We start from the raw sequence: 12,679 nt of genomic DNA, 5'->3' as shown, positions 1-12,679 counted from the left end.
TGTAGTTTAATTTTTTTTCCATCAAGAAAACTGTAGTCAGAATACTGTTTTCTTTCTGTAATGACTGGTTCTTCTTTGTCCTGTTAGATTTTTAAAGAGATTCAAACTTCCTCCTACCAACTCCTGAGACATTATCAATTAACCACGCACAGCCCATTGAACACAGCATAGCTGTAATTAAACTAAATTACCATGCAGTAGCTTTCATTACACAATGAAACAGTTTTTGTTAGGACCGGGAGAGAGTTTAATTACATGTCTAGACACCCCCTGAATTCAGAGCAGCAGTCTTTGTCTCTTTAAAATGGAGTTTGAGATTTTGGTTATTGCATTTTTTTAAAGACTAAATGGTGAGGTAAGATTGAAGCTTTTATATTTTTTAATTCCTCATTCTACTTTACTGCATACTTGCTTTAGGAATCATTTATACATCTGTGAATGTAAATTTTTCCAAGGAACTACTACAAATTTTCACTCTTTGCCATGTTTGACATACCTTTTACTTGCATCCCAAAACTCTTTTCTTTTTCCAGTACATTCCAAATATCTACTCTTATGTTTTGATATATAAACTGTATACTGTCATCTAAAGCACAGCCATTTTTCATAATGATATTTTCAGCTTTCTCATCCTGGTGAAAGAGCTCACCTCTTTGCCTGAGGATGGAGTAATTTCTTCATTCATCCTCAGTCCTGCCCAATCCGCTTCTCTGGACAATGCAAACAGTTCAGCTTCTCTGTACAGTCAAAGTCAAGGTCCCTAGATTCTGCTTGGCCAGAGTGTGCAGACTTGGGAACTCTCCTTGTTACTTTTGTGCTCCGATATAATCTCTACTTTCCCATTACAAAAATGTGGTTGTTTCTTCTTTCTCTGTAAATATAGATAATTTTTGAACCTTTTTCCAAGCTTTGAAGTTTTTCCTGAATACCCACCTTTATGTAATTAGCCAAACCTTCCCATAGCTTCCATTCCTAAAATGTCACCTTTTTTGAAACCTGGTCATACAGTAGAAATTAGGGAATGAAGTAATCATGTTTATCCTCTTAAACAATCTCAACATCTTCTCAGTTGCTTCACAACACATACTTGTTCTCATCTTGTATACAAATAAATTCTATATGCTGATTTATTTGTTGATTGAATGTAAATTGCTCTTTTAAAATATACTTTTATCCTGTCAGCATGAAATTTGTATGTTTAAATTCAGACACCTAGCTTCTTCTATTAAATTTTTGCATAATGTCTAATTTAAAATAATAATCATTCACCTAATAAGGATTGCTACTGAAATCAAAGATAAGTGTTTCATTAAAATCTTAACTGAGTAAATATTTTAGGTTTTGAATTGAATCTAAGAAAAGTAATGTAGGCAAAATAACATTTTCCACCAGTGCCGTATCATCCATTTTAGAAATATGTACTTATGAAATAGACAGGAAATAAATTTCTCATCCAATGAAAGTATTCATGTTTCTCCAGTCTGACATAGAATTTTGAGAAGACTCATGCCACAGTCAGTGTATTCTTTGTGACCTCTTCTCTTGTCTACTACTATAATCTGACACCACAGGATTCCTTACCCAGAGGTTTTCATCATTACCGTCTCTACCAGCATCCTGTTCTTTTCCCCTATGATATTGCTATCCCAGAAAGTGTTTTACAGTGAAGCTTTGCTTCATTCTGATACTTCTGGTCCATACCCCAATCCTAAAGCAACAAAGCACACACATAAACCTCAACTGCAGGGCCAGCAGCAGTCTTGGCCACCTTCATTCCCACCACTGGAGTCAAACAGGATGCCTTCATTTATAAAGAGAGGCCTTTGAACTTGCCCACTTCTCACTAGTGTGTTATTATAGCTAGGTGCATCACTGCATCTTTAGCCACTTGACTTTCAAGTCAACACATCAGTTTCACTTTAATACACTGACCAGTACAATTTATGAAAGTTTCAGACACAAAGGGTACTGAAAAGAAAACTAACAGATGAATTTTTGACAGCCTTTCCCCAAACTGCCCTGAGTACTGAATATTCAGATCAACTTCAAAGCATGTGAAAAAATTAATTCAGCTATAACTATCAACATAATGCTACTACAGAACAAAAATGAATTAAGTAATTGTTTAAAATGTCATTTGGAAGATGAAACTCTTTTTTCTGATCTCACAGTTAAAATATTCTTACCGGGTTTTGGCCTTTCTCAAAGTAACAAGGTAAATCTCGTTTATCTCGCTAATACTCAGTAAGCACCTCTGAAGTGACTAAGTATTATTATCTACCAAGAATAGTTTATGTTTGATAAGTGCACCAATACTAAGGGCCATGCTTCAGCTAAAGATGATGAAATGGCATTGCTGTGGACATAGATTGCCATGATGTAAGAGTAACATTTTCTATTTTAAAAACTTTAACTTCCATCACAAATGAATAACAACAAATGAATAAAAGGTTCAGATTATTATCACTCTTTGACTATAAGTTTGTGATTTAAAAATTAGAACATTATATGCATCTATAGGAAAAATGACTTATTTATTAATCATTCAAAAGCTTTACTGAATGCATAATTGAGTCAGGCTCTGTGAAGGAAATGTAGAATCTGGGGATTCCTTGTCTTTATGGAGTTCTCAGTCTGGTGGAGAAGGCATCCTGCAAAGAAGCATACATGTTGTAAAGAAACATAGGAGGCATCAATGAGAGGGTGTAAGAGCTGGGACATAAAATACAAAAGCTGAGGAAGTGACATTATGCTGTGTCCTGAGGATGGAGAGAGCTGGCCAGATGAATAACAACAAATGAATAAAAACAAATGAATAACGACAAATGAATAAACGGTCCAGATTACTATCACCCTTTGACTATAAGTTTGTGATTTAAAAAGCAGAACAATATATGCATCTATGGGAAAATTGCCTTATTTATTAATCATTCAAAAGCATTTACTGAATGCATAGAGTCAGGCTCTGTGAAGGAATGGAAAGCCTGCAAGGAAACATACGTGCTGTAAAGACTATAAAGAAACATAGGAGGCACATGGATACAAGAGCTGAGGAAGTGACATTATGCTAAGTCCTGCGGATGAGGAGAGCTGCCAGATGAAGGAGGGTGAAAGTGCTCAGGCAGGGAATAGCCAGAGAAGAGAAAGAGATTAAGGATTTTGAGAAACTGAGAGAAAGCCTGCATCGGAGAACAGAACAAGAGAGGGGGGAGAGTGGCAGAATAGGAGGCTGGAGAGGGACACAGGAACCAGATTAACTTGAAGGCTACAATAAAGTCGTGGGAAACCACTGAAGAGTTTCACAAGGAAAAGAAATGGCCTGATTCCTAGTGCTTTATGTAGAGAATAGCGTGAAAGGTGGCATGCTGAAATCAAAGCAAGTATTCAAGGGGCTGCTGTGGCCATTCAGCTGAGGTAATGCTATTCATATGAAAGAGGGAGGGCCACTCTGGAGACATTTTGGAATTAGAGTTGAGAGAGCTTAATTGTGAATTGTATGTAGGTGGTGAGGGAAAGGAAGTCAATTTCTGACTTGAACACTTAAGTGGATGGAGAGACCACATTTTCAGGTGGAAGAAACTGGAAGAGGGCAGTGAGGTTGAGAGTGCAGCTTTGGACATGATGAAGTTAACATGCCTACGAGACATCCAACTGGAAATGAGTTGGATAAATGATCCTGGAGCTTAAGAAACAACATGGAATTGAAAATCATTTTAAGATATTATCATGGAATGATCTTTAATTCTTAACCTGCTAGCAATATAATTACATAATATTTTTCGTTAACATGAGAATAGACATAGTTACTAGCTAAATGTACCCCGTATCTGTCATATTCAAATCACATCATTTGTAGCAAATGTGTGGTATTCAGGATAAACAAATATATGAAATGCCTGCCAGTTAAAGAAAATTTATTGCAAAAAAATATTATCCAAGTAATATATAAGTGTTAAATTGCATGTAAAAAATTTAAAATTAATCATAATTTTATCACAATTTTTTTACATTCACATATGTTTTAATGCTGTAAAAAGTAGCAGAGGGAAAGAGAATAGACAAATGTGCTCAAAGAGTTTAGAGAAAAAGAGAAGACTGGGAGAACAAATTGTAAACCTTCAATTTAGGAAATAGAGTCAAAAAATAGTCATTTATTTATTCATACATTTAACAAATGTTTATTGGGCATCTACTGAGTGCCCAGGTCACTTTTAAATTTTAAAGCAAAATTACAGACTGCAGTATTTTGTTTGACCTATACAGGGTTTAACATTTTTCAACTTAGTTGCCAACATTTAAATTTTTAAATATTTTACATCAAAAGAATCTTAATTTCTGTCTCACCTTGAAAAATAAGAAGATCTAACAACATGGAGTCTATATCCCCACCTGACCACAGTTGGCTGAACCAGAGTAGCCATTGCCTCTTAAAGGGTCATGCTCTCTCCACAAGCAGACACAGTCCCTACAACTTTCTAATGTTTCCCTTTTATTTTACTCCATGCCCACTTCCTTCGTTTTTTTAGGGTATCTTTCTTGCCCCTTGAGAGTTTGTGATCCTTGCTTAAGAGCTACACAATCAAATGCAGCATTGCTGCTGTCCTGCATGCTGAAAACTGTGGAAAGATACTGAAGGTTTTAAGTAAGGGGGTGCTGTGACTAGATCTGTGTACTCTTGTGGCCGTGGGAAGCAGGAACTGGAGGAGGGTAATGCTGGAAATTAGGAAGCTGACAGCTTAGCTGGTTATTAGAGTAATTAAGAGGGAAAACATGCTAGTGGCCTGGCTGGAGAAAAGGCAGTAAGCAAGAAGAGGTGGGGATACATGAGCCAGTAAGGAGGGAGAGCCTACACATCATCATGAATTGGGTGTGTCCAATAAAGGAAATGAAGGAACAGGATGAATCCAGGTTTCTGGCTTGGTCAGTTGGATGGCGTTATTTGTAAGGATTGGAAATACAGTTACAGAAGAAGCAGGTGTAGGGTAAACTCTGAGTTTAGTTTTAGAAATGTTGAGACTGGAACACTGATGAAACATGCCAATGCAATGTAAAGTAGAAAGTTGCGTGGAGCCCAGAGCTACAGAGAAGTTTAGGCAGGCAGTTGAGATTTGGGACACAATGGGATAAGGGATTTCTCAATTTGTGGTTTGGATGAGCTCATTTTGGATGGTTTCTCAAAATGTGGTTTGAAATACAGAAAAAGCAGAGGATCCTAAGCAAGTTAAAGACATGGAGACTGGGAAGGAGGCTGAAAGGAGAACAGAGGAGTCGGGAAAGCCAGGCCGCTGATGCCAAGAACACCGGCCTATGAGAGTCTGGAGGAGAGACTAGTCACGTGGTCAGATGTCAAACGGGTTGAGAAAAATAGTCAGAAGGTGGGTATTGGGTTTCATGAGGACAAAAATAAGATTATGGTGTGTTGAAGAAACAAAAATGAGGGAAGACTACATTTTCAGGAAATTGGCTGACTGGAGTAGGAAATAATTGAGTATAGCCAAAGAAAGCTGGGAATATGTGGGTTTGAGAGAATATGGAGGTAGTGGTTACTTTCTCATGATGGAATAAAGAGGAGATGGAGAAGAAGAGGTAAAGAGAAAGCAGGAGAACTGGACCTTGACTCAGGAGTCAGGAGGACATGGGATGAAGTCCAAGCAGCACTAAGGGGTGGCTCCTGAAGAACTACAGGAAATCCCCAGAGAACTGAGCATAAACAAAATAACAAGGCTGGAAGTGTGACTGTTTATCAATGACAAATATTATTTATTTTAGAAATTCTTTGTTATACAGTTGACAAAACTATAGTAAGAATGTTTCAAATTCTAATCACCACAAACTGTTTCTTTCTAACACCTAAACTTTCTTACTGTAAACTATAAATGCATACAGTACCTATTTCAGTGAGACCTTTTCATAAGTGAAGAAATACATATATGACATATTCTTTTTATAAGTTATATTGCATCATCATGGCTAGAAGATTTGTGGCAAATTAAATGAAAAATGCATATAAAATTTCTATTAAAGTAGAAAAATGAATCAAAAGCCAGGTAGACGAAGGGAGAAGTAAATATGTCTAAATTTGGTTATTTACTATTATTGAAACCTCTTTTCAATTAATGAGATTAGTGCTTGATGAGATTAGAAGTGTATATTTCATTTAAACTTCAATTTTAAAGTACAGGGAACCATGCCCATTACTTGGCTCTTTAAACTGATCTTTTTGCATCTTTACATGCTCTAAGATAGCAGTTTTTTGTCTTCAAATGCTCTAAGATAGCAGTTTTGAAAGTCTAGTCTAGTCTAGGCATCCCTGGAGGATCCTGATATCGTGTTAGGGGGTTCTGTGATGTCAAAATTATTTAATCATAATCTGAAGGCATCTCAGCCAGGCGCCGTGGCTCATACCTATAATCCTAGCACTTTGGGAGGCTGAGCCAGGTGGATCACCTGAGGTCAGGAGTTAAGAGACCAACCTGGCGAATGTGGTGAAACCCTGTCTCTAATAAAAATACATAGAAAATTAGCTGGGTGTGGTGGCAGGAGCCTGTAGTCCCAGGTACTCGAGAGTCTGAGGCAGAAGGATCACTTGAACCCAGGAGGCAGAGATTGCAGTAAGCTGAGATCGTGGCACTGCACTCCAGTCTGGGCAACAGACTGCATCTAAGAAAGTGTGTGTGTGTGTGTGTGTGTGTGTGTGTGTGTGTGTGTGTGTGTGAAGGCATCTCTTCTTATGAGAGGACAATGGAATTTTTCAGAGGCTACATGGTATGTGATTTTATACTAGACAATGAAGAAGCAGATGGGAAAGTCTAGCTGTTTTTGTTAAGCCAGAAATTAATGAAATTTGCAAAACTGAAAGAAATGCACTCTATTCAGTAATTTTTTATTTTAGAAAATATATTTTTATTTTATGTATATTTTAGCACATTTTAAGATATCTTACAATGTTAAATATATTTAATATTTTCAATGCTATATTTTTGATATTTTAGTAAGCAATGTCATGCACTTACTGCTTTTTAAAAATAGGCATTTTAATTTATTTAATTTACATTTTAACTATTATTGTAAATCATGCTTGATATAACTCACATAAACAAAAATTCTTTGGGGTTCCCAATATTTTTTGAATGTAAATCGTTACCGAGATGGAAAAGTTTGAGAACATATACTCTAAAAGAGTGTTGATCTTCTAATGTTTGTCTTTTTGGGGGGGCGAGAAAGAAAAATCATACTTCACATTTTCCTTCTTCCTATCTTCCTAACTTGAGGTAAAGGTTAGAAATTCTATTGGTCAAAGTTTATCAGGGAATCTAAACAAAAATGAAATAGTGACTCCTGACATTTTTTCAGTCACATATATTTAAATGTCTCCCCCTACTCTCTCTATATATATATGAATATATCATGACTTTTGATAATCTTTCTACACCAAGTATGTATAGCAAATTATCTCTGCATGTCTTTTTAAAAGCCAAAATCATGACGTTTAGCATTGAATTGCTTTGTTTTGTTTTAAAACTTGTTCCTTTGGTAGTGCATAGAGCCTCATTCTAGTACTTTTCTCCAAACGTTCCTTCTTTTATCCAGTCTAGTTCTCCTTTATGGAGTGCTAAATGATGTTTTCTTTTTTGTTGTTTGTTGTTGTTGCTGTTTAACTTGTACTTAGAACACAACAACCACCTTTTCCTTTCAAGACAGCCAGAACAACATTTAGTGAGGATCTTCATGTAATTTGTTCTTTGCTAAACAAAACTCACCAAATCATTTTATTTGTCATTGTTACTGTGTTCCTATGTCTAGTGTCTTTTTCTTCTCAGCACAATAAAGTTTCTAAATTGGGTAAGATTAGGGGGGGAAAATCAATATGTTGTATTGTTCCCAAACTATGCAATTCTTAGATATGTTCCAAGGCTACTGTATGAGATATTCTATCTATTTCCTCCTTCAAACTCAACTTACATCAAGATAGTCTCTTCCTTCTTGGGGATGACGCATGTTTTCCCTAGGTATCATTCATGGTAGAGCATGGTCCTCTATCATTCTCTTGTTTCTCTTCATACTTTCATTACCTTTCCTTTCCAGTATCCTCCCCTCTTTTCCTTCATTGTTATTTTTATTTTGTCCCCTTCCCCTAATCAGTCAAGTAACAAATGTTCATTGAGCATCTTCTTGGGAATTACGTAATAGGCAAGGGTATATGCTCTACAGCCAAATATCTGAGTCTGAATCCCAACTCTAGTATCTAGTTGTGATACTGTACAGATTTCTTAGCCTCTTGTTGCCTCAGTTTCCTCATTTAGAAACAAAGATGACTTACTGGATAGAGCTGTTGTGAAGATTAAATGAGTCAACAGATATAAGGTATTTAAAATAGAGCTTAGAATATAGTAAGTGTTTAAAACACGTAAGAGCCTCAGATGCCACTGTCACTACCCTCATGCTCTGCTTTTTGTGATGCTAAGGTGGCATCCCCTGTCAGGAAACACTCCCATGAAGAGTCTCTTCATGGAGACTCATATCTTATTCCTTCTTGTAGAGTCCACACTGGGCCCATGAGAAATGTACATCCAGCTATTATTTGAGAGTAGCTGAATCTCCCTGAGGCCCTCTCCACATTCACCTGCTCCAGCTATCTGCCCTTCTTTCCATTTTCATGCATGAGCCAGTTATCTGTTTCCCCAAATCACTAAGCGATCTTGAAGCTGTACCTCCCCAAACCCCCTTACTTGACTTAAGTATAAAGGACTCCTTGCCTTCCGGCATGAGGTAGGAAAGGAGAGAGAACCGCATACTGGAAACTTCCTCTTAAACCAGCAGAAACATGGCAAATGTTATGAACAGGAAATTCATGGAAGAGGAAAACTGATTGACCAAGAAGCATATGAAGAGAAGCTCAACTATACTAGTAAACAGAGAAAGATAAATTAAACCAAATTTAAGATACAATCTTTGCACTCCAGCTCAGCAAAAGTTAAAAATATAGATTTAGCAAAGATATTAACATATATGCATTCATTGTTTGTGTGAGTGAAAATTGATGGAGTCTTTTGGGAGAGTGATTTTGAAATATGTATTAAAATGAAAACGTTGTATGTTTTTTGGCTTCACAACTGGACCTGCTTTCAGGTATCTGTCCTAGAAAAATATTCAAGTGCTAGAATGTTTAAATTGTATTACTTGTAACTTCTTAAAAATTGAAAACAACTTGAATGTCAATTAAAAAATGAATAAGTAAATTAATTACGATACAAGATGCAAGAATTAAATAGAATACACTAAAGTAATATGAGGGTAGGCCTTCAAATATATTTTGTTAAGCAGAAAAAAAGCCACATAAAAATTATATTATGATATATTTAAGTAGGAAAATGGAGGAAACCAGGGATATTACCGTGTGTGTGTGTGTGTGTGTGTGTGTGTGTGTGTGTGTGTGTGTGTTTATTCTTTTGTTTTGGTTTGGTTTTTTGTTTTTGTTTTCCTATGAGACAAGACCTTGCTCTGTCACCCAGGCTGGGGTGCAGTGGCATGATCATGGTTCACTGAAGCCCTGACCTCCTGGGCTCCAGTTACTTCCCACCTCAGCCTCCAGAGTAACTAGAACTACAAGGCATGTACCAACATTGCTGGCTTTTTAAAATTTTTCATAGAGGTGGGTTCTTGATATGTTGCCCAGACTGGTTTCTAACTCCTGGCCTCAAATAATTCGTCCACCTCAGCCTACCAAAGTGCTGGTATTACAGGCATGAACTAATGTAATACAAATACAGATGTCCTGAGTATTTAACATCTGTAAATAAATATGTTCATATAAACAAGTGACTCCGAGCCTAGATTCACTAATGCATAGAAAAAGCATTCTATGCTTTTATTAGTGAATCTAGCCCAGTGTACATATACTCGTTTGTAAATGCATAGAAAAACGTTCAAACAAACTTTTGGGGAAAAAGACGTTTTAAACTGATGAGTGATTACTTTTGAAGAGGGGACTGGAACTGGGGGAAAGGAAGTCAGGTAGGACTTCAGCATTTACTGTGAGAATATGTTGTTTACACACAATTTTACAAAATAATTTAAAATACAGTGTAATGAATGGAGTTGCTAGATGTGATCTTAAAAATTCATCTCAAATACAACTTTCAACATCTGTATTGAAAGTTAGATTTACTAATTCTCAGAAGATCCTATGAGTACATCCTTCATTATCAAACAGTATTTGTCTTATTAAGGATAGTTGTCTATAAGAACTACTCACATCTAAATGTCTGTTCAGGCAATAATTATGAAACCTTCGCTATATGAGTTTATGAGATCATACATCCAATCATGCTTTATAGGTAATAAGCCAGATAAATTTCAATACACAGCACCTTGACTTTGTCACAATAATTAGCCAATTCCAGTTGACACACTAATATGCATAAAGAGAACTGTAACTAATATTAGCTGAGGAATAAATATTTCATTCTGGGAACAGATTCTATACAATTTAAATTGCATCACAATTAGATAACTATATATAAGGTATTATTTAATGTATACAGTTTAAAACAGATTTCCTTTATGGTATTTATTTATTTATTTGAGATGGAGTCTTGCAGTGGTGCAATCTCAGCTTACTGCAACCTCCACCTCCCTGATTCAAGTGATTCTCCTGCCTCAGGCTCTTGAATAACTGGGATTACAGGCATACGCCACCACACCCAGCTAATTTTTGTATTTTTAGTAGAGACGGTGTTTCACCGTGTTGGTCAGGCTGGTCTCGAACTCCTGACCTCGTGATCCACCTGCCTCGGCCTCCCAAAGTGCTGGGATTACAGGTGTGAGCCACCGTGCCAGGCTATGGTATTTATTTTTAAGTCATAATATGTGTATTCTTGAACCACATAACTTATAGTTCTTAAAATATCAAGTGTAGACATTCGAACCATGAATAGAATTATACAAATGCTATTTCGTTATTTTCCCTCTTTAGTATCTACATGAAAATGGGATTGTCCATCGTGATCTCAAACCAGAGAATCTTCTCTACGCAACTCCAGCCCCAGATGCTCCACTCAAAATTGGTGAGAACATTTCTTCGTGTTTTGTGACCCCCTTTTCCCAGAGCAGAAAAATGTTACTGTGTGGAATTTTTAAATATTGCCCCATGTAGTTTTACAACCATTCAGTTTTCCTGAATATTTGATACCTGTAAAGGAATAATGTGTTTGGTAAGTTTGTGCTCTTTCCTAGAATGTTTATCTGAAAATTATTGCCTAGAAGTTATTGCCTAGAAGTTAGTGTTCTGTTGCTGGGCACAAAAAGGAATCAGCTTAGAAATGACAAGGACCTCAGGAGATGACCTAGCATTTTGTAAATAAGTTTATAGTGAACAAAATGATAGAAAACCTAACCTTTTCTGGAGATACTAACTTTTATTCCACAGATTGCTTGGAGCTTAATTTTAGGTAACAAAGAACTTTGACGTAAAATGTTTAGTGCATATTAGTGAGGCTAGGCTTTGAATCACTTGTTTATATGAACAAAGATAAATTAAGATCTGCCTTTCCCAAAATGCACTCCACAGAACAGTGGTTTCTTAGCAGGATGAATAAGGGTGGGAGCAATTCACAGAAATGCTATGACTGAGCAAATAAGTTAGGAAATGCCAACTTTAAAAAAGTTAAACAAGACTTTTATTTCTATAGGACTTTCCAGAACCTTAAAACTGTTAACATGTAAACTAACATATCATATTCTATAAGTTTTTTGTTTTTTTTTTTAACGAATACGCATTTTGAAAAACTACAAAGATGAACTTTGGGAAATTCTGATCTAATCAAAGAAACCTTTAGCACTTTAGAAAAAAAAATAATAATAATTGTTACTTTCCATGTCTCATCCAAAGCAAATCTTCATGTCAAAAAATATTTTCAACTTAATTTTTGATGAAAATTTTTGATGGTGCAATCTGCATGAAATCCTCTGAAGGGTATTACTCTTCTGCTGCTGTCCTTATGCTAATCTACCTAGTGCCCTGCATTTACAGATGTTAACACCTTTAACAACTAAGTTGTTCATATCAGGGAAGAGCTCAGACAACATAATGTGCTTTATGAATGCAAGAACCTAAGGGAAAAATCCTGAAATTCCTGTTGGGCAGCCAGCTTTTTCTCATAATCACTCCTGAAGGCAGTGGACAGCAGGCAGTTTCCATTTCCTTTAACATCGCTTTCAAAGATTTAATCCTTAAAGCAATTTCTTTAAATGGATGGATAGATACTAATTTAGGCAGGAGAGGTTTTCTTTCTGAAAGGCTTCCTGCTGCTTTCACTGATAAGGATCAGGCACCTGCCAGGAAATGTGGGTTTATCTTTGAAGTCTAAAATGGAATTCATTCTGCACCTGCCTCTCTTGAAGAATGGCCTTGAATAGTTTCCTGATGTTTCCCGAGTGCCAGAGATGTAGCTCAGCAAATTGTAATGGTAGCAACTTTCGGTAATATTTTACCTAGGTAATATTCTGAGAAATAAATAAAAAGGATTTTTACCAAAAATGTCGTATAGTCTTCATGTGAGAGTAAATTGTTATAAGTGAAATACATTAGGGAATGACATTTATTTTCAAGCCGAATAAACCTTTTGATATTTCTGTAATTCTTGTAACACTGATGAAAGTCTATTTTTTCTCCTCTCTG

The 12,679-nt window shown here is 36.2% G+C and overlaps 1 protein-coding gene across 3 annotated transcripts in view; it reads left to right on the top strand.

The window, feature by feature from the left end:
• Positions 1-12,679, top strand: part of CAMK4 (calcium/calmodulin dependent protein kinase IV) — a 265,094-nt gene that overhangs the window by 212,850 nt on the left and 39,565 nt on the right. For all 3 annotated transcript variants that reach the window (XM_032274634.1, XM_032274643.1, XM_032274650.1), the window contains one exon: positions 10,976-11,066. In XM_032274634.1, coding sequence (XP_032130525.1) covers positions 10,976-11,066 — 91 coding nt within the window. The remainder of the gene's footprint in view (positions 1-10,975; positions 11,067-12,679) is intronic.

The sequence above is a fragment of the Sapajus apella genome, unplaced genomic scaffold (genome assembly GCF_009761245.1).
Source record: "Sapajus apella isolate SASKATOON/1434 unplaced genomic scaffold, GSC_monkey_1.0 scaffold1, whole genome shotgun sequence".
Lineage (NCBI taxonomy): Eukaryota > Metazoa > Chordata > Mammalia > Primates > Cebidae > Sapajus > Sapajus apella.
This window is presented reverse-complemented; position numbering and strand designations above follow the sequence as displayed.